General features: G+C 42.5%; 1 protein-coding gene, 1 long non-coding RNA gene and 7 pseudogenes across 4 annotated transcripts; all 9 read left to right on the top strand.

Moving 5' to 3' along the window:
• Nucleotides 1–40: 40 nt before the first annotated feature.
• On the top strand, nt 41–140 carry LOC123163427 (uncharacterized; annotated as a pseudogene).
• Nucleotides 141–1,983: 1,843 nt separating this feature from the next.
• LOC123163421 (uncharacterized) lies at nt 1,984–2,082 on the top strand (annotated as a pseudogene).
• A 90-nt stretch (nt 2,083–2,172) lies between these two features.
• LOC123162718 (myosin-11) lies at nt 2,173–8,138 on the top strand. 3 transcript variants are annotated; one of them, XM_044580487.1, is made up of 12 exons: nt 2,173–3,752; nt 4,828–5,056; nt 5,139–5,294; nt 5,366–5,572; nt 5,705–5,848; nt 6,005–6,075; nt 6,175–6,274; nt 6,555–6,611; nt 6,990–7,046; nt 7,144–7,224; nt 7,301–7,383; nt 7,475–8,138. In XM_044580487.1, the coding sequence occupies exons 2-12, from the start codon at nt 4,874–4,876 to the stop codon at nt 7,596–7,598; spliced, it is 1,263 nt and encodes a 420-aa protein (XP_044436422.1). In that variant the 5' UTR covers nt 2,173–3,752; nt 4,828–4,873; the 3' UTR covers nt 7,599–8,138. The 3 variants fall into 3 exon arrangements, with proteins under 3 accessions (XP_044436422.1, XP_044436423.1, XP_044436421.1); XM_044580488.1 differs by having other exon boundaries at nt 4,909–5,056; XM_044580486.1 differs by lacking the exon at nt 2,173–3,752 and having other exon boundaries at nt 4,225–5,056.
• Nucleotides 2,220–2,319, top strand: LOC123163424 (uncharacterized; annotated as a pseudogene).
• Nucleotides 8,139–9,859: 1,721 nt separating the features above from the next.
• Nucleotides 9,860–9,961, top strand: LOC123163432 (uncharacterized; annotated as a pseudogene).
• A 76-nt stretch (nt 9,962–10,037) lies between these two features.
• LOC123163428 (uncharacterized) lies at nt 10,038–10,137 on the top strand (annotated as a pseudogene).
• Nucleotides 10,138–11,196: 1,059 nt separating this feature from the next.
• Nucleotides 11,197–18,230, top strand: LOC123159708 (uncharacterized). The gene is made up of 2 exons (XR_006479854.1): nt 11,197–13,749; nt 14,825–18,230. It is a non-coding gene; the product is annotated as an uncharacterized lncRNA (long non-coding RNA).
• LOC123163422 (uncharacterized) lies at nt 11,982–12,080 on the top strand (annotated as a pseudogene).
• On the top strand, nt 12,219–12,318 carry LOC123163425 (uncharacterized; annotated as a pseudogene).
• Nucleotides 18,231–22,122: the final 3,892 nt, after the last annotated feature.

The following is a 22,122-nucleotide window of genomic DNA, read 5'->3' on the forward strand; positions in this document are numbered from 1 at the left end:
TGTTTCGCCTCGTGAACAGAAAAAATCAGCATAATTTTTTTTAGCATATGACGATAAGCAAGACAGGGACTCTGCAGCGCTCCTGATTTCAAATCGGGGGCGCGGATGATGCATCCGTCTAGGGGAATCTCCGATGCTATTTTCACTTCACTTGCTTGTTCTTGCATTTTTGGTTTGCCCTTTTGTTGTTTTGATTTAGCTGCCTGTAGCAGCGTTCAATACAGTATGACCATTTCACAATGAATTCCTTTTAACTTGGCACCTCGTTGTTGCACTGAACTGCCAGCCTGATGATTATCCTTGAGAACGGAGATCTGAATCCATTTCTCCGTTGAAGCCCGCTTGGTCGCCGTGCTTGACCTGTCATGGCGTTTGTTTCTTGGCTGGGTTTCTCTCAGGAGTAAATTGCAAAACCCCCAACATGCAAGATGCATGCATGCATGCATCTCGCGCACACACACACACATACATACGCACGAAGCAGGCTGAATGGGCTCCGGGAATGGATGTGTAGAAGCAAAAGTTATGAAGGCTTTGGCAGATCGGGTGAATGCCCCCACTAGATTCATGGTATACTTGTTTAAGTAGTGTTTGGTATCAGTTTGAGGCTGCCCACCTTTAATGCCTGGTGGTTTGCTGTAGACATCATCATGCGAATATTTATTTGGATCTGAACATAACTTATGTGTGAATTGTAGTGCTTATGTTTGGACATCGCAAGATTAGAAGAAACCAGAACCAAGGCCTGAGTGCTTAAGGAGTATTTGTATATCAAATATGGAACCTCTGGCTAGCCTGATGATTACATTACCTTTGGATAAAGAATAAAGTTCTGAGATCTCATCTCCGTTGAAGCTTGCCTAGCTTAGGCTGCTGTGGTGGATCCTACTCCCTCCTTCCATAAATAATGTAGCAATTTACTCTTAGGAGTAAATTGGAACATACATGCACAACACACACATATGTATATATATATATATATATATATATATATATATATATATATATATATATATGTATCTCTGATCTTCCACCAACTTGGCTGGCTGGGCTCCGGTGAGTGTATGAAGCCACAAAAAGTATGAAGGCTTTGCAAATCAATAGTTCTTGGTTCTGTAAAATTATTCTAGTTGAGTTGTTTGGACTCTGCATTAGCTAATCTCAAATGCACAGCTTCTTTTAATTTGTTGCTTTTTCCTTGTTTCATATTGATGTTTGCAGTTAGATATATTGTCTTTGACATTGGAGCATTATGATCTAGCTGCCTGTTAATTTAAATGCACTTCCCTGTTGAAGCCTGCTTGGCCACTCTGGTGCATTGGCAATACCAAGGTTTTATAGGAATTGAGATGCATGTCATCTCACTTCACATGATTTTCCTAAACTATGAACCAAAGGAGGCCTTAAATTCCTTTGACCCAGCTGGCTGATCAAAAGAATGCTCTCCATGTGTTTATATAGCGTTTTCCAACTCTGATTGCTTAACTGCCATTTGGCTGTACTTTTGGAGGGTCAGTAGGGTGTTTCTGCAGTGCCCTGAAGTTTCTATTCTTGTGATCTTTTCTGCCAACTGAATATTGTTGCTCTCATTGGTATGTGCACCTTGAGATTATCTTGTATATGTCTCAGAGGTGGTTGCTGGTTTCTTGTGTTAATTTCTTCTGTAGTACTTCCTTCTGCCTGCATTTTTCATTGACTACAGTTTAAGCATTTTGGAATGGAAAATGCTTAGTCTTGAGGCATTTTGTTGTTGAGGTATGTGGTTGACCGAACTGCCAGCCTGGTGATTAGCCTAAGAACTGAAGAATGAAGATCTGAATCTAATTCTCCATCGAAGCCTGCTTGGCCGCTGTGCTTGTTGCCTTTCTTTCTTGGCGGGGTTTCTATGGGAATCTCTGATGCTATTCTCACTTAACTCCTGCACCATCTTTGCTTTGTTTCTGCATCAATTGGGTGGAGTGTTTCGCCTTGTGAACAAAAAAATTAGCATATGATGATAAGCAAGACAGGGACTCTGCAGCGGCTCCGGCTCAGATCAGGGCCGCGAATGATGCATTCGTCTAGGGGAATCTCTGATGCTAATCTAAATTCACAGAATCTTCAGTCTTTGCCTGAATGGACATGAATACCACTGGTGTTTGCTATTTGTAGCTGTTTTTGTATGGATTTAATCTGACGTTTGCTAAATTTGTGTTGCAACAAATCCGGTACAAACATAATTAGCAAATGACGGTAAGCAAGACAGGGACTCTGCAGTGCTCCCGATTTCAGATTGGGGCCGCGAATGATGCATCCGTCTAGGGGAATCTCTGATGCTAATTTCCTTTTAGCTTTTTTCTCCTTGCATTTTTTATCTTGATTTAGGTGCTATTAACTGTGGTAAATACAGTGTGAGCATTTTCACAATGAATTCTTTTAGCCGTAGGCACTTCCTTGTTCAGATAAGTGGGGTGCACTGAACTGCCAGCCTGATGATTATCCTCGAGAATGGAGATCTGAATCCACTTCTCCGTGGAAGCCCGCTTGGCCGCTGTGCTTGTTGAATATCCTGGTTTCTTGGCTGGGTTCCTCCAGGAGTAAAATGCAAAACCCCCAAAGTGCACCCATCCATTGATGCATCTCTCTCACACACACACACATGTACGCATGAAGCAGGCCAAATGGGCTCCGGGAGTGGATGTGTAGAAGCAAAAGTTATGAAGGCTTTGGCAGATCAGATGAATGTCCCCACTAGATTCATGGTATGCTTGGAGAAGTACTAGATGTTAGTTTGAGGCTGCCCACCTTCAATGGTTTAATGCCCTGGTGTTTTGCTGTAGAAATCATCGTGCCAATATTTGTTGGGTTCTGAACATAACTTACCTTCAATGGTTTAATGCCCTGGTGTTTTGCTGTAGAAATCATTATGGCAATATTTGTTGGGTTCTGAACATAACTTGTGTGTGAATTGTAGTACTTATGTTTGGGCATAGCAAGATTAGCAGATATGGGAATCAAGGCCAGAATATGTAATAGTGTCTGTTTATCAAATATGGAACCTTGTGTGCTTGGCCAGCCTGATGATTACACCTGTTCATAAAGAATGAAGTTCTAAGGTCTGAATGCTCTTCTCAGTTCCGTTGAAGCTCGCCTAGCTTAGGTTGCTGTGGTGGATCCTACTCCCTCCTTCCCAAAATAATGTACTCCCTCCGTCCACAAATATAAGATGTTCTAACTTTTTGCTGAATTGGAACATGCATGCACACATGCATATATATATATATATTATCTTCCACCAACCTGGCTAGCTGGGCTCCGATGAGAGTGCTTGGAGACACAAAAAGTATGAAGGCTTGCTAATGCATAGAATTCTTGGTTTTGTATTATTCTTGGCTTTGCTAATACATAGAATTCTTGCACAACTTCTTTGAAATAGTTGCTTTTTTTCTCGTTTCACGTTGATGTTTGCATATATCTATTGGCTTTGTCATTGGAGCATTCCGATCTAGCTGCCTATGATTACCATAGTGTGCATTGTACTAAGAATGGAGATCTAAATGCACTTCCTTGTTGAAGCCTGCTTGACCACTCTGGTACATTGACAATTCCAGGTTTTTGTAGGGTTCTGCTAGAGATGCTCTTAACCTGCTGTTGCTGTTGCTGCTACCTCCAGCACTGGTGTTACTTTGGACGTCTAGGGGGGAGTGGGGGTGGGCGGTCCGGCTGGAGATGCTCTTAATTTCCTTTGACTGAGCTGGCTAAGTGGACTCCAGGTAATAAATATGTTGAAACAAGAAGTATGAATGAAGGCTTGTCTCATCAAAAGAATGCTCCTATATGTTTCTATAGCGTTTTGCAACTCTGATTGCCTAATGATCATTAGGTCTTTTTGGAGGGTCATTAGGTGTTTCTGCAGTGCCCTTAAATATCTATTCTTGTGATCTTTTCTGGCAACTGAATATTGTTGCTCTCATTGGTTTGTGCATGTTGAGATTTCCTTGTGAACGTCTGCACATGGTTGCTGATTTCCTGTGTTAATTTCTTCTGCAGTAGTTCTGCCTGGTTTTTCATTGAAAAGTTCTTAGTCGGAGGTATTTGTTGTTTTGTTGTTGATTGAGGTAGGTGGTTCAGTGAATCCCAACTTGGGCCGCTGTGCTTGATTGATCCCTTCCCCCTCCTTTGTTTCTTGGCTGGGTTTCTCTTGGGAGTAACCCCCCCCCCCCCCCCCCCCCCACACACACACACACACACACACACATGTACGCAAAAGCAGGCTAAATGAGCTCTGGGAATGGATGTGTAGTAGCAAAAGCTAAAAGGCTTTGGCAGATTGGATGAATGCCCCCCACTAGATTCATGGTATGCCCCCCACCATATTAGTTCGAGGCTGCCCCCCTTACATGGTTTAGTGCCAGGTGTTCTGCTGTAGAAATCATGATTGAAAGATTTGACTGGATCAGAATGTAACTTCTGTGTGAATTGTAGTACTTGGACTCAAGCAAGATTAGCAGATATGACAATCAAGGCCAGAATATCTGATAGTATTTGTTTCTCAGTTCCGTTGAAGCTCATGTAGCTTAGGCCGCTGCGGTGATGGATCCTACTCCTTCTGTTCGTAAATAATGTAGCAATTTGCTCTTAGGAGTAAATTGGAACATGTATGCACACTCTGGGCTCCCGTGACGGTGTTTGGAGATACAAAAAGTTTGATGGCTTTTGGCAAATGCACAGAATGCTCAGTTCTGTAATAGTATTATTCTAGTTGAGAACGTTGTTTGGGCTCTGTATTAGTTTTCTCAAATGCACCACTTTGATTTTTCTTTTCTTGTCTTGTGTTGATGTTTGCAGTTAATATATTTGCTTTGTCCTTTGAGCATTCTGGTCTAGCTGCCTGATGATTACCACTAAGAATGGAGATCTATTAATTAGGTGCATAGCCCAGCATTTGGGATTTGCTGGGAATCGGCCAGTTGCTGCTTGTATTATATACAAGTGCCTTCTTCATTGGAGATCATTTGAAGTAGAGCGGACAAGTGTTTTTGATCGGATTATTCAGACCATTGGACATGCAATTGAGGTTCTAACCATGAGATTCAACCTTACTATCAATTTATCATTATCTACAGTAATGCTGAACTACTATTTTCTGTGTTTTATAGACACAGGACAATAACGAAGTCTTAGCATATTGGCTCTCAAATGCTTCAACGCTGTTGCTTTTGCTTCAGCGGACGCTGAAAGCGAGTGGATCAACAGGAATGGCTCCACAGCGTCGACGGTCGTCCTCTGCTACTCTTTTTGGAAGGATGACACAGGTACACAAGTTTTGCTTCTTTAACAGAAGCTTCATAATAGTTACTGAGTGATTCTGTTTTTCTCTTTCCAGAGCTTCAGAGGGACTCCACAAGGTGTAAATCTTGCTCTAATAAATGGAAGCATGGTTAGTGGAGTAGAGACACTGAGACAAGTGGAAGCCAAGTATCCCGCTTTACTGTTTAAACAGCAACTTACGGCATATGTAGAGAAGATATATGGAATGATCCGGGATAATTTGAAGAAAGAGATCTCTCCTTTGCTTGGATTGTGCATTCAGGTGCCTATACTTTCTAAGTTCAGAGAATGATAGTCATTTTACTAGCTTGACTTTTATTTGTGGAATAACAAATATGGGTACATTATTTCTGCTTAATTGGCATCATATTTGCTATTGTCGTCATCAATTCAGGCCCCAAGAACATCAAGAGCAAGCATGATGAAAGGATCTTCTCGTTCAAACACAAATACAGCTGCACAGCAAGCTTTGATTGCTCACTGGCAAGGGATTGTGAAAAGCCTCGGAAATTTCTTGAACATACTTAAAGTGAACAATGTTAGTTTGTTGTTTCCTTTTATTTCATGCATAACTAGGGCAATATCTTCAGCAGTTGTAAATTGTAATACCATCACTCATAATTATGTGTATGTTTATTTAACATGATTAAAGATGTATCTAATAAAATCCTACTTGTTTGTATCACTGCACCAGGTTCCTCCATTCTTGGTGCGGAAAGTATTCACTCAGATATTCTCCTTCATCAATGTACAGCTATTTAACAGGTAAAATATATTTACGTAATAATGAACTACACCTATTTGATTGCCTGTAAACACCAGAATTGGTTGACTGAGCTTCATATGATTATTATCTATCTTCAGTCTTCTATTAAGAAGGGAGTGCTGCTCATTCAGTAACGGCGAGTACGTAAAAGCAGGATTAGCTGAACTTGAGCATTGGTGCTATAGAGCTACTGACGAGGTAAGTAAATAAGGGGCAGTAGAGCTATGGTAGCATCTATTTTTCTGAATGGGTTTTAGTCCTGCATATTGTTCTAGACCATATAGCTGTGCCTAAATCCTGTTATGTTATTTACAGTGATCAACAGCAAAACGAAGTACAAATAAGATATTTTTGTCATGTTCATTACCCCAAGAAGTTTCTGAGTTGATTAATAGTTGTAAAAAAGCTGCCTCAAATATTGATTTCTCATCTAGTGTTTTTTTAGAGATAAACTCATCTAGTGTTTTCGTACTTGCAGTATGCAGGTTCAGCCTGGGATGAGCTTAAACATATTAGACAAGCTATTGGTTTCCTGGTATGACTTTTCATGTGCTCTTAGAACATGACTTCCACAAATATTTGTTCGGTAGAATAAGTATCTAGGCTATTGCTGATAAGATATGAGAAAATGATTGCAACATGACTCTGGAGTTTGGACTGGAACACCCCTTTGATTTTCTCTCACACACACCAAAATGCGTGTAATATTGTGTTAGAAGAATGGACACCCTTTTAGTTATTATTTTTCCTTTAAAAGTTTTCCTACCGAGAAAAAACCACAAGCCGGAATTTCGACTTTGGGGACATACTGCGGACCTCAACACTTGAGATACAAGAATTGATACAAATAATTGCAGTACTGCGCATTTGCCAAATTGCATGCACATGTCTCTCACATATATCATTTTTCCAGGTGATTCATCAAAAGCCAAAGAAAACGTTGGATGAAATAAGTCATGACCTCTGTCCAGTAAGTGGAGAAATACATTAAGTCTTTCATTACGTCCCTTTGTTTGAAAAGTTGGATTTCCTTGGAATTTTATAACAACCCTGAGTATCCTGTTCAGGTACTTAGTATACAACAGCTATACAGGATCAGTACTATGTACTGGGATGACAAGTACGGAACACATAGCGTGTCCCCAGAGGTATGTTTCACAGTATTCATACTTGTGCTCCATCTAACCTGATAAGAATTGATCACAGATGATTTTTTAAAATTAGGTCATATCAAACATGAGAGTATTGATGACAGAAGACTCCAACAATCCTGTAAGCAATTCGTTTCTACTGGATGATGACTCAAGGTTGCTACCTCTCTACTCCTATCAGTTGCATATACTATGACAACTCATCTCAAATGCCTCCTACTTAACCTTTCTGCACTTTGAAATGCAGCATACCGTTCTCCGTCGATGACATATCCAAATCAATGCAGCAGATTGACATATCTGACATCGAACCGCCCCCACTCATCCGGGAGAACTCGGGCTTTGTATTCTTGTTGCCGCCCCCTGAATAAAGCGTGTGTTGGCCAGAACGAAGCCTAAGGCATGGGATGCACTGGCCCGGACGGATAATTGGGCAGTCTATGCAGATTGAGTTTTCCTATTTACCAGTGACCAGTGAAATGCAACACCTGGCATCCTTGTCTGAACTTTGGTGTTCTTTCCTGGTAGAAGCTAGGAAGTTGATGGCAGATGTGCATTACCTGAGCTCACCTCAAAAGTAGTTTCACCTCAGTGCCACAGATTCTTTATTTTGTTGCTCTACTCATTTCCTTCCATTTATTCTTCTTAAGAACAAAGTGGTGACAATAGTTCCATTCGGCTAGACAGAAAGTTTTAGCAGATTCAGCTGAGATTCGTTCATTCCGTAGACCCTTGTGTAGTTTTAGAGCACTTTTGAGGTGAGTTTGCAAGAGCGGTGTAATAGGAAACATTTTCCCTTTGCTATTCAGTCATACACATTATGTGCAACCTTTGTACTAATCCCTGTGTATAGCAGTATACAAAATTGATCTGCAGCTAATGATTCTTTGCTGTGTGAATTTTAGAGCTCATCTGCTGGTTCGGTGACAGACATTGGTCTGTCGTAGATTGTTTTCTGTGTCACTTTCGTTTGATCACGTCTTCATTTTCCCCGTAGGATGTGTGAACTGTGACTTGTTATATCTTCTTGTGCTAGAAGCCTTAACTCAAGACTACCTTTGGTAATCCAGATTTTTTGTACATTGTTCGCCCCAAGAGAAGTCATTTTTTATTAACTTTTTTTTTACATTCTTGATGTCTTGAGTAGCTCTTGATATCGTGTTGTTGCAAAGTCAGGTGTAATTGATATTGTCATGATATTAATATATTACCTTTTTTGAGAAAAAAAACGCAATGACACACACATACACAAATGATTAGGAACATTTTTTTTTACCTAATTCATGAGAAAATCAATTCACTTCAACATGTGTTCATTTTCTATCAAAAAAACTTATTTTTCAAAAACATTAGGAAAAAAATTGAGCTGTAATAGGGATCCGGCTTGCCTGCTCCCTTTCCATACTCCCATCCGTGCTCCCACTTCATCCTACGGCTGTTTTTTTTTTCCTTTTCTTTTTTAATCTAATCATCTCCCCCCTGATTTTAAGAGGGTGGGGCCGGGCTTTATTTTGTTCCAATCAAAACAAGTCACGTACACGGGAGCATGGATGGGCACACACCGAGGGAGCAGGCAAGTCTCGTCCCTGTAATAGGGGGTATCTATTTTTTTTAAGGGAGAAGTATTAGTTTTCCCCCTAAAATTCTCCTCCTTGATGGTTCCATATCCCCCGAACTCTAAAACCAAATTAGTTATACCCTAAACATTTAAAAAATTGATAAAAATGTCACACTAGGTGATTTTGAGGTGAATTCAAAGTGGTTTTCGCCCCAATGATGCTGATGGGGCCTTTTTCCCTCGATAATCGTCGCTGAAGCCACTTCTTCTTTTCCATCTTTCCACCGCTGCGTTGCCCTTGCCAAGGCAGCTGCTGCCTCCCGGACCCGGATGATTATGGATAAGAGTTTTTTTCAGCGGCGATTAAGGGCATGTACAATGGTGCTAACTTAGGAGTGTCACGTAGGATAGATGATGAAGTGGAGGAGAGAGAACTTATAAGAAAAGGCTTGTCTTCTCTTATTTAAGAGAAGACAAGAGGTGATCTCTTAGCACAATATGTCTCACCACATTTTTAGGAATTGCTAGTTATTGAAGATAAGGCTAAGAGATGACCCATTATAGACAAAATTTGTTGTCATCTCTAAATCACATGCAAGACTTAAGATAAAACTATTTTATCAACCGTTGTACATGCCCTAAGTTGGCAGCGCCGGCAGTCTTTGAGATATTTGTATGTTTCATTTTGAGGGGGCCGAATTGTTTCTTTGTAAGCCGAAAAGGAGAAGAAGAGAACGAAAGAAAGAAAACGGGGGAAATCACTCCGGCCTTCTTACACAGCGAGGCCCAGCCCAGTTACCATTCAGCTTTGTCCCTTTATATGCCCCCTCCCCTCCAAACCCTAAATCCTCAGCCCTCACTCGTCTCCAGCCGTAATCCCCCCCTCCATGCGAAATCACACCAGCCATTAGCCATCTGACCTCGAATCCCCCATGGTTCTTCGATCCATCTCCTTCTCCCTGCATTTCTCAGCTTCTTCTCTTTCTGCTTCAATGCCTTCTTCGCTTTCCTTCCTTTGGTGTTGCTGGGTCTTCATTTGTAAAAGAGGACTAGGGTTTCGCCGCGCCAGCAGAGTTGGCAGATGACGACAAGCAAGACAGGGACTCTGCAGCGCCCCCGATTTCATATCGCGGGTCGCGAATGATGCATCCGTCTATGGGAAATCTCCGATGCTATCCGCGCCATCTTTGTTTCTGCATAAGTTGGGTGGAGTGTTTCGCCTCGTGAACAGAAAAAATCAGCATAATTTTTTTTAGCATATGACGATAAGCAAGACAGGGACTCTGCAGCGCTCCTGATTTCAAATCGGGGGCGCGGATGATGCATCCGTCTAGGGGAATCTCCGATGCTATTTTCACTTCACTTGCTTGTTCTTGCATTTTTGGTTTGCCCTTTTGTTGTTTTGATTTAGCTGCCTGTAGCAGCGTTCAATACAGTATGACCATTTCACAATGAATTCCTTTTAACTTGGCACCTCGTTGTTGCACTGAACTGCCAGCCTGATGATTATCCTTGAGAACGGAGATCTGAATCCATTTCTCCGTTGAAGCCCGCTTGGTCGCCGTGCTTGACCTGTCATGGCGTTTGTTTCTTGGCTGGGTTTCTCTCAGGAGTAAATTGCAAAACCCCCAACATGCAAGATGCATGCATGCATGCATCTCGCGCACACACACACACATACATACGCACGAAGCAGGCTGAATGGGCTCCGGGAATGGATGTGTAGAAGCAAAAGTTATGAAGGCTTTGGCAGATCGGGTGAATGCCCCCACTAGATTCATGGTATACTTGTTTAAGTAGTGTTTGGTATCAGTTTGAGGCTGCCCACCTTTAATGCCTGGTGGTTTGCTGTAGACATCATCATGCGAATATTTATTTGGATCTGAACATAACTTATGTGTGAATTGTAGTGCTTATGTTTGGACATCGCAAGATTAGAAGAAACCAGAACCAAGGCCTGAGTGCTTAAGGAGTATTTGTATATCAAATATGGAACCTCTGGCTAGCCTGATGATTACATTACCTTTGGATAAAGAATAAAGTTCTGAGATCTCATCTCCGTTGAAGCTTGCCTAGCTTAGGCTGCTGTGGTGGATCCTACTCCCTCCTTCCATAAATAATGTAGCAATTTACTCTTAGGAGTAAATTGGAACATACATGCACAACACACACATATGTATATATATATATATATATATATATATATATATATATATATATATATATATGTATCTCTGATCTTCCACCAACTTGGCTGGCTGGGCTCCGGTGAGTGTATGAAGCCACAAAAAGTATGAAGGCTTTGCAAATCAATAGTTCTTGGTTCTGTAAAATTATTCTAGTTGAGTTGTTTGGACTCTGCATTAGCTAATCTCAAATGCACAGCTTCTTTTAAATTGTTGCTTTTTTCCTTGTTTCATATTGATGTTTGCAGTTAGATATATTGTCTTTGACATTGGAGCATTATGATCTAGCTGCCTGTTAATTTAAATGCACTTCCCTGTTGAAGCCTGCTTGGCCACTCTGGTGCATTGGCAATACCAAGGTTTTATAGGAATTGAGATGCATGTCATCTCACTTCACATGATTTTCCTAAACTATGAACCAAAGGAGGCCTTAAATTCCTTTGACCCAGCTGGCTGATCAAAAGAATGCTCTCCATGTGTTTATATAGCGTTTTCCAACTCTGATTGCTTAACTGCCATTTGGCTGTACTTTTGGAGGGTCAGTAGGGTGTTTCTGCAGTGCCCTGAAGTTTCTATTCTTGTGATCTTTTCTGCCAACTGAATATTGTTGCTCTCATTGGTATGTGCACCTTGAGATTATCTTGTATATGTCTCAGAGGTGGTTGCTGGTTTCTTGTGTTAATTTCTTCTGTAGTACTTCCTTCTGCCTGCATTTTTCATTGACTACAGTTTAAGCATTTTGGAATGGAAAATGCTTAGTCTTGAGGCATTTTGTTGTTGAGGTATGTGGTTGACCGAACTGCCAGCCTGGTGATTAGCCTAAGAACTGAAGAATGAAGATCTGAATCTAATTCTCCATCGAAGCCTGCTTGGCCGCTGTGCTTGTTGCCTTTCTTTCTTGGCGGGGTTTCTATGGGAATCTCTGATGCTATTCTCACTTAACTCCTGCACCATCTTTGCTTTGTTTCTGCATCAATTGGGTGGAGTGTTTCGCCTTGTGAACAAAAAAATTAGCATATGATGATAAGCAAGACAGGGACTCTGCAGCGGCTCCGGCTCAGATCAGGGCCGCGAATGATGCATTCGTCTAGGGGAATCTCTGATGCTAATCTAAATTCACAGAATCTTCAGTCTTTGCCTGAATGGACATGAATACCACTGGTGTTTGCTATTTGTAGCTGTTTTTGTATGGATTTTAATCTGACGTTTGCTAAATTTGTGTTGCAACAAATCCGGTACAAACATAATTAGCAAATGACGGTAAGCAAGACAGGGACTCTGCAGTGCTCCCGATTTCAGATTGGGGCCGCGAATGATGCATCCGTCTAGGGGAATCTCTGATGCTAATTTCCTTTTAGCTTTTTTCTCCTTGCATTTTTTATCTTGATTTAGGTGCTATTAACTGTGGTAAATACAGTGTGAGCATTTTCACAATGAATTCTTTTAGCCGTAGGCACTTCCTTGTTCAGATAAGTGGGGTGCACTGAACTGCCAGCCTGATGATTATCCTCGAGAATGGAGATCTGAATCCACTTCTCCGTGGAAGCCCGCTTGGCCGCTGTGCTTGTTGAATATCCTGGTTTCTTGGCTGGGTTCCTCCAGGAGTAAAATGCAAAACCCCCAAAGTGCACCCATCCATTGATGCATCTCTCTCACACACACACACATGTACGCATGAAGCAGGCCAAATGGGCTCCGGGAGTGGATGTGTAGAAGCAAAAGTTATGAAGGCTTTGGCAGATCAGATGAATGTCCCCACTAGATTCATGGTATGCTTGGAGAAGTACTAGATGTTAGTTTGAGGCTGCCCACCTTCAATGGTTTAATGCCCTGGTGTTTTGCTGTAGAAATCATCGTGCCAATATTTGTTGGGTTCTGAACATAACTTACCTTCAATGGTTTAATGCCCTGGTGTTTTGCTGTAGAAATCATTATGGCAATATTGTTGGGTTCTGAACATAACTTGTGTGTGAATTGTAGTACTTATGTTTGGGCATAGCAAGATTAGCAGATATGGGAATCAAGGCCAGAATATGTAATAGTGTCTGTTTATCAAATATGGAACCTTGTGTGCTTGGCCAGCCTGATGATTACACCTGTTCATAAAGAATGAAGTTCTAAGGTCTGAATGCTCTTCTCAGTTCCGTTGAAGCTCGCCTAGCTTAGGTTGCTGTGGTGGATCCTACTCCCTCCTTCCCAAAATAATGTACTCCCTCCGTCCACAAATATAAGATGTTCTAACTTTTTGCTGAATTGGAACATGCATGCACACATGCATATATATATATATATTATCTTCCACCAACCTGGCTAGCTGGGCTCCGATGAGAGTGCTTGGAGACACAAAAAGTATGAAGGCTTGCTAATGCATAGAATTCTTGGTTTTGTATTATTCTTGGCTTTGCTAATACATAGAATTCTTGCACAACTTCTTTGAAATAGTTGCTTTTTTCTCGTTTCACGTTGATGTTTGCATATATCTATTGGCTTTGTCATTGGAGCATTCCGATCTAGCTGCCTATGATTACCATAGTGTGCATTGTACTAAGAATGGAGATCTAAATGCACTTCCTTGTTGAAGCCTGCTTGACCACTCTGGTACATTGACAATTCCAGGTTTTTGTAGGGTTCTGCTAGAGATGCTCTTAACCTGCTGTTGCTGTTGCTGCTACCTCCAGCACTGGTGTTACTTTGGACGTCTAGGGGGGAGTGGGGGTGGGCGGTCCGGCTGGAGATGCTCTTAATTTCCTTTGACTGAGCTGGCTAAGTGGACTCCAGGTAATAAATATGTTGAAACAAGAAGTATGAATGAAGGCTTGTCTCATCAAAAGAATGCTCCTATATGTTTCTATAGCGTTTTGCAACTCTGATTGCCTAATGATCATTAGGTCTTTTTGGAGGGTCATTAGGTGTTTCTGCAGTGCCCTTAAATATCTATTCTTGTGATCTTTTCTGGCAACTGAATATTGTTGCTCTCATTGGTTTGTGCATGTTGAGATTTCCTTGTGAACGTCTGCACATGGTTGCTGATTTCCTGTGTTAATTTCTTCTGCAGTAGTTCTGCCTGGTTTTTTCATTGAAAAGTTCTTAGTCGGAGGTATTTGTTGTTTTGTTGTTGATTGAGGTAGGTGGTTCAGTGAATCCCACTTGGCCGCTGTGCTTGATTGATCCCTTCCCCCTCCTTTGTTTCTTGGCTGGGTTTCTCTTGGAGTAACCCCCCCCCCCCCCCCCCCCCCCCACACACACACACACACACACACACATGTACGCAAAAGCAGGCTAAATGAGCTCTGGGAATGGATGTGTAGTAGCAAAAGCTAAAAGGCTTTGGCAGATTGGATGAATGCCCCCCACTAGATTCATGGTATGCCCCCCACCATATTAGTTCGAGGCTGCCCCCCTTACATGGTTTAGTGCCAGGTGTTCTGCTGTAGAAATCATGATTGAAAGATTTGACTGGATCAGAATGTAACTTCTGTGTGAATTGTAGTACTTGGACTCAAGCAAGATTAGCAGATATGACAATCAAGGCCAGAATATCTGATAGTATTTGTTTCTCAGTTCCGTTGAAGCTCATGTAGCTTAGGCCGCTGCGGTGATGGATCCTACTCCTTCTGTTCGTAAATAATGTAGCAATTTGCTCTTAGGAGTAAATTGGAACATGTATGCACACTCTGGGCTCCCGTGACGGTGTTTGGAGATACAAAAAGTTTGATGGCTTTTGGCAAATGCACAGAATGCTCAGTTCTGTAATAGTATTATTCTAGTTGAGAACGTTGTTTGGGCTCTGTATTAGTTTTCTCAAATGCACCACTTTGATTTTTCTTTTCTTGTCTTGTGTTGATGTTTGCAGTTAATATATTTGCTTTGTCCTTTGAGCATTCTGGTCTAGCTGCCTGATGATTACCACTAAGAATGGAGATCTGAATGCACTTCCCTGTTGAAGCTCGCTTGGCCGCTTTGGTGGATTGGCAATTCCAAGGGGTTTTTGGGGTCCGTTGGAGTTGCTCTTAACCTGCTGCTGCTGCTGCTGCTGCTTCTTCTACTACTACTATACTACTACCATCACTTCAGTTCCTTGCATGCTTGGAACTACTCAACCCTCCTAAACTCTTAATTGCCTTTGACCGAGCTGGTTAAGTGGACTCCAGGGAATAAGTATGTTGATGCAAGAAGTACGAATGAAGGCTTGGCTGATCAAAAGAGTGCTCCTGTATGTTTTTATAGCGTTTTGCAACTCTGTTTGCTTAATTGGTCATTAGGGTGTTTTTTGGATTAGGGTGTTTCTGCAAAGCTCTATTATTCCGATCTTTCTGGCAACTGAATGTTGTTCCTTTTTCTGTTTGGTATTGTCTTTTTTGGTTTGTGCACCTTGAAATTTCCTTGTACCTCAGACATATTTGCTGATTTCGTGTGTGTTTCCTCCGCCTGGTCTTAGTCTGAGGCACTTGTTGTTGGGTGTTGTTGGGTGGGGGTTGTCAAATGAATTGCGAACCTGATGATTAGCCTAAAAATGGAGATGTGAATCCATGTCTCTGTCGCTTCGCCTCGTGCTTGGTTCATCCCATCCTTTGTTTCTTGCCTGGGTTTCTCAGTAGTAAATTGCAAAAACCCCAACATGCATGCATGCACACATGTACGCACAAAAAGTTTTGGCAGATCGTTCAATGCCCCCACTAGATTCATGTTATGCTTGTTTAAGGAGCATTTTAGCTTAGTTTGTGGCTGCCTGCTTTGCTTCCATGGTTTATTGCTTGATGTCTTGCTGTAGAAATCATCATGGAGATATTTGTTGGGTTCTGAACAGTTGCTGCCCTCCTTGCATGCTTTAGTGCCTGTATTTTGCTGTGGTTATCATGGAAAGATTTGTTTGGATCTGAATTTTATGTTTGGGTTTGTCCTTGGCCAGCCTTATGATTACCTATGCATAAAGAATGGAGATCTGAGTGCCTTTCGAAGCACACCTAGCTCATGCTGCTGTGGTGGATCCTACCCCCTCCATTCCTAAATAATGTAGCAGATTGGATATGCACAAAGCAAATGGGCTCTGAGAATGTGTGTGTAGAATGGGCTAAATGGCCAGCCTGATAAAGGCCAGAATACCTAGGCTTTCTCAGCTCCTTTGTACCTCAGCGGAGCTTAGGCTGCCGTGGTGGATCCTACTCCCTCCATTCCTAAATAATGTAGCAACTTGCTTTCAGGGAGTAATTTGGAACGTGTATGCACACACTCTCTCTATATATATCAGGGGGCGGGGGTCAGTAAACTGCCAGCCTGACGATTAACCTAAGAATGGAGATCTGAATCCATTTCTCCTGTTGAAGCCTGCTTGGCTTTGATTCATCCCATCCATTGTTTCTTCGCTGGGTTTCTCTCAGGAGTAAGTTGAAACCCCAACATGCACACATATACGTACAAGGCAGGCTAAATGGGCTCCGGGAATGGATGCGTAGACTGTAGAAGCAAATGTTATGAAGGCTTTGCAGATCGATTAATGCCCCCACTAGATTTGTTTAGCATCATGGAAATATTTGTTGGTTTCTGTAGTCGCTGCAAACTCTTCTCACAGTTAAGACATAACTTCTGTGTGTATTAAAAGTACTTTCCTTTGGACATTAGCAGGATTAGCAGATACGAGAATCAAGTTAATAATATCTGTATAGTACTGTGTTTGTGTATCTAATAAGGTTAGTCATAGTGGGGAGTAACTTGCTGTTATGCATATGACACTAGTTTATGTTACTGCCTTCATAGACTATGGGTAGTATCATGCAAGCCTTTATTTGTTTAGATGACTCATTTTGCCTTTGGGTGTGTTATGTTATGGTGACATATTATGTTACCACAAACACCTCTCATTAACTACTTGCCACATAAGCAAACTTGTCTTGGGGAGCGTTATGTTACTATCTTAGTTAGTCCCACTATGGCCAGCCCAAGGAACAATATGTGCATGGCCAGCCTGGTGATTAACCTTTGCACAAAAAATTAAGGCTGCTCCGTTGAAGCTTAGCTTGGCTTTGCCTGCTGTGGTGGATCCTACTTCCAAGCATTTTTCTCTTAGGAATAAATTGGATCATGCAACTCAGATCAGACATGTACATACATCTCAGATCAGACATCTCAGATCAGACACCAGCCTTGTACATACATATATTGATATGTACATACATCTCAGATCAGACACCAGCCTTGTTAGGCGGGCTCTGGTAAATGCACAGAATGCCCAGGTCCGTGACAATCCTAGTTGATGAAGTTGTTTGGACTATCAACTTATCTCAAACACACAACTTGGAAATAGTTGCTATGTTCTCGTTTTATGTTGAGATTTGCAGTTGAAAATATTGGCTTTGTCATTCGAGCATTCTGATCTAGCTGCCTGATGATTTCCATTGTGTGCACTAAGAATGCCAAGCCTGTGGAAGTCTGCTTGGCCACTCTGGTGGATTGGCTCTACTATTAGCTTGCTCTGCCTGCTGCTGGGTAACTACTACCCTTTTTATCCATTTCGATGACAAGTATTTCGTGACGGAGGGAGTACATTGTACCACTACTGCCACTCACCACCAACACCATCGGCTCTTATATTTCTTTACGGAGGGAGTACTTCTCAAATCTTTCTGAACTCTTCTGCCGAGCTGGCTAAGTGGACTCCAGGGAAGAAATATGCTGAAGCAAGAAGTATGAAGGCTTGCAGATTGAAAGAATGCTCCAACTTGCCATCCGCCAATGCTTTAACATTTTTTTGCAACTCTGCTGCTGAATGGTCATTGGTCTTTCTGCTATGTTGATTTACTCCCTATTGTATTTCTATGTGTTGTTTTGGCAAAATTGATTGCTGGATGTTCATTGGTCCTTTTGGGGCGTGATTTATGTTTTTTTTTGGTTATCTTCTTGAGCAAGCGAATATTGGTGCTCTTGCAGTTGTCACTGTCGTGTTTTTTGCCTGTGTTGCTGTGTGTGCTCGATGAGATATCCTTTTGTACCTCTACCAAACATTGTTGCTGACTACTTATGTTAATTCATTGTGTTTTTAAAGTGTGTATTTTTCAGGCATTAGATGGTTCGCCATATGGGACGAGGGTGGTCTGAAAGCAAATAACAATGTGAAGTTGTTGTGTCGTGGTATAAAAACCAGAGAATTTTACTCCAGTAAATTTTTAGGCTGGTTTTGTATTTGATTCTTTGTAAATGTGATGTACAGTCTTGGCTTATAATGTACTTTGGTTTTAAATACATACTATGGATTTAGATACATACCTCCTACTTTTGTAGATGGGTTTTCACAAATTAGCTATGATCTATGTGATCAAATTTCATATGAACAGATTGGTATGCAAGGTGGAACTGGAAGCTTCGGTGCTCTGAATTTTGCAAGCATTTATAATAGGGACTGGTTGGGTGCTGAATTCCCAATTTCGGTCAGGCGATTGTTCTTCACCCTTGATCTCTGATCTAATGGCTGCAAAGTCGTCTTCAACCTCCCGATGCATCTTCTTCCAACAGCCCATGGACCACTAGTTGAACTGCTGACCACCACTGCCTGCGGCTGGTGGTGCTACCGAGCTGCCTTGCTGCCCCGCCCTCCCCGAAACCTCCTCCCATTGCTGTGATGTTGTCGTCCCCGCCATCCCTCTAGGCCTGGGCATCGCCATTTTTTTTTCTCGCAAACCTTTGGCTCCGCATTGCTGTCGCCCCCACAATCGCCCTGCTGCCTCCCCCACCCTAAGATAGATGATGGAGTAGCCTGCCAAGTGAGATTCTTCCTCCCCTCTCGGTTGTTTTTTCGTTCAACCAAAAATTGATTGACCCCAAATTCGAAGTCAGGCGATTGACATGTAGCTACTGTCATTCTAGTCCCAAAATGAAGCTCATTATTTCTCCAAATACCCAAGCCTCTATTTCAGGCAAAGATTTTGCTCGAAGGTTTAGCCACTTGTGTGAAAATGATGTATGGTGAATACCGCATGTACACGTGCTATTTGTTTGGTACCTGGTGGTGGTGTACAACTGCTTTGTAGATTTAAGGTTTCGTTTCAAATTTTTTGAACTGGTGTGGCGTTCGGTTTGGTTGGTTTAGCGTTTTTTCATTCAGTGTGTGGCAGGGTGGTGTGCTTATTTTTCTTGTATGGGTCATCTCAATCAGTTTGTGTCTCTGTTTTTGAACGTCCAGTCGCTTTCGGTTGTTTGGACGTGAGTGTTAAAATTGTTAAAACTAATTAACCCCAGCAGTTAGTTAGGGGAATCCCCGCATTCCCGCACCATGCGTGCGGTTGCCACTTTGGCAACTGCCCAACGGTTGCTCGTCTCCTCCCGATCGACGCTTTTTGCAACGGACGTTTCTCTTGGATGCATCCTTCTCGATTGTATATATACGTAAACATGATCAATAAAGATTACACTTGAATCATTTTGCTTTGTCTCTCGTTCTACTCTAAACACGTTATCAGCACGCTCGTAACCGAGAGCACTAGGCCTCAAAACTTGCTGCATGGCCGCACCTCGCGCCCTCGTCGCCGGCCGTGGCCACATTCTCCCGCGCCGTGGCCGTTCCTGGCCGCGTCAGCGCCGCTCCCCGGCCTCCGCGTGCCGCTCGCGCTAGGCCGTGGCCGGCTCCGCCCGGCCACGCCGTGCCTTGCGCCATCGTCGTCTGACCGCGTCGGCCGCGCTCACGCGCCCGTCCGCACTGCCGGACTTGCGCCTTCCGCGCCGCGCCCCAGACCACGGCCTCCGCGCTGCGAAGCGCCCCCGCGCCCGGCTGCCCGGCTGCGCGCCCTCCTGCCCATGGCCGCTGCCCGGCCGCGCCGCGCTCCCGCGCTCAGCCGCGGCCCCTAGCTTCGTGCCCGTGGCGTTCGCAGAACACGTTGACGCCAGTGCGGGCTGGAGCAGGCTCGCGGAGAGGCTTTACGGCCGCACCATGGCCGCCATCGACTGCTGCGCCGGGACTTGAGCACCATCCAGCCGGACGACGTTGTCATAATCGACGACGATGACGAAACCGCGGCGCTGCCGTCTCCAACCCCTGCGGTTGTGGAAGCTGAAGCCAGCGATGTGGTTGTCGACGCGGACACTGCCGGCCGTCGTGCCTGCCGTCCCCGACGCCCGCCACTCCTCCGCCTGCGCCACGCTCCGGCGCCCGCCGTCATCTTATCGGCCTTCTCCTAACGAATGCCGGGAAATTAGTGAAATGTTCAACACATTTCTGCCTCAAATCCACATACTCAAAGATCTGAACCATGCGTTCAGAAGATTTGCAACACATTGCAAATAACCTGCCAGATTCATTTACTGACTCTAAAGGTGTTATACAGTCCTACAATCTTGTAAAAGTACGCCTGAAAGAGTGGAGGTACCAGCAAAATCTACTCCACTCCCCGTTCAAAGGAACAGGGGGAGATGTATGGCAGAAATATATCAGGATTCAGCTTCTCGCAAGTAAGGATATCAAGGCCTGTGAATCAGTAAATGCAAGTCAACTTCACGTTGAGAGACACCTAATGGGTAGTATACACCCAATGGACGGGAAACCTCCACCAACCCAGGTCATAGTGCACACAATGACCGGGACATCGGAGTACTCGACTCAATCGCATTGGGAAATCGCGAGCAGTCACCATGGGTAATGATATTTCCATCAACTATATATTGATATATAGATTCTGGAGAATCATATAACCGGAAGTCTACAAATTGTCGACATACATTTCTCAACTAGATTGCAAAAACCTTTCGAATGATTCAGATTCAAAGACCATGGCCATGGCAAAGTGTGAACAACACTCGGACTGAGCTCAAGCAAAGGGTATAATCTAGGTAGAAATGATCTTTCTCAATAATGGCAATACCTGCACCAGTTTTCTTCTGGGAACAGAATTGAGAACAACGAGGTGATGAAAACAAAGAGCAAGTATTGTAGCATAAGAGTTCACGCAGATACCCAACTATTCTCCAGAGGTGGAATCTCTTTTCGATAACTTATATCATTGGCAGTACAAAATCATCTATCTCTGTAGTTGATAGATGTAGTGATTACATATCCATGTGCATCACTAGATTCAGACATATATGATTGATTCCCGATGGAATCTCAATTCTGAATCGAAATACAAAATGCAACATACATTGTGTAAAATCAGTAAGTCACCATACGACTTATTGTTGTCGGTACATTTGGTACAACCGACTTAGTGAGTTTCTTTCCACAAGGATTACTCCTACGATGATGATTATCCATGTTTGTGTGTCTGCAATGACGACACATGTAATCATCTAAATGATGGATTTTAAAATGAAGGATCTGGGTAAACCAAAAGACTGCTCGTTACTACAACTTGAGCACCTTTATTCATACATTATGGTACACCATGTTGTCTATATCCAAAACATATTGGAGAAACTCATTATGGACAAATCTTATCCATCCATAACTCTCATGGTAGTTCATTCTCTAGATGTAGAGAAAGATCTATTTAGACCAAGAGATGATGGAAATGAGATATTGAGACTCAATATTCCATAATGCCATTGGATCCACCAAACACAATTGATTGGTACTCAAGAATATCTTTCGATATCTCCAAGGCATCAAACATCTTGTCCTGGTTTTTCAGTTTCACAGGAATGTGAACTCCGATATCATTGGATACATCGATCAGATCCCACTATGTCGGATCGTAGACAAGCTTAGTGTTCCTACTAGGTGTGGTAGCCCTCTCTGGAGAGTCTTCGAAACAGACCTCATGTCTACATCCATCAACCATTATCTCAATGATAATGTTTCTTGTGTTGTCCAGATGCAAACAGGTTACTAATAAGCAATATCTTTATATTGCATATCTTGCAAGTCAAATCATGCAACTGATTTGTTCACCAAGTCTCTACCAACTTTTACATTCCAGAAACATGTTCATGGAATTGGTATCTGACGGCTTTGGAATTTGCAAGAATCAAGGGGAGTATCTTCCTGAATTGTTCATGTTCAAAGCATCATATTATACTCTTTTTCCCTTCACGAGTTTACTTTACAAATTGTCATAAAGGTTTTTAATGAGGTAATATCAACATGAGATCATATGTCATACTTTATGTTTTCCCCCACTGGGTTTTTTAGGAAAGTATAAACGACATATTTATTGTCCTCTTGATTCTATG

The sequence above is a fragment of the Triticum aestivum genome, chromosome 7B (assembly GCF_018294505.1).
Source record: "Triticum aestivum cultivar Chinese Spring chromosome 7B, IWGSC CS RefSeq v2.1, whole genome shotgun sequence".
NCBI lineage: Eukaryota > Viridiplantae > Streptophyta > Magnoliopsida > Poales > Poaceae > Triticum > Triticum aestivum.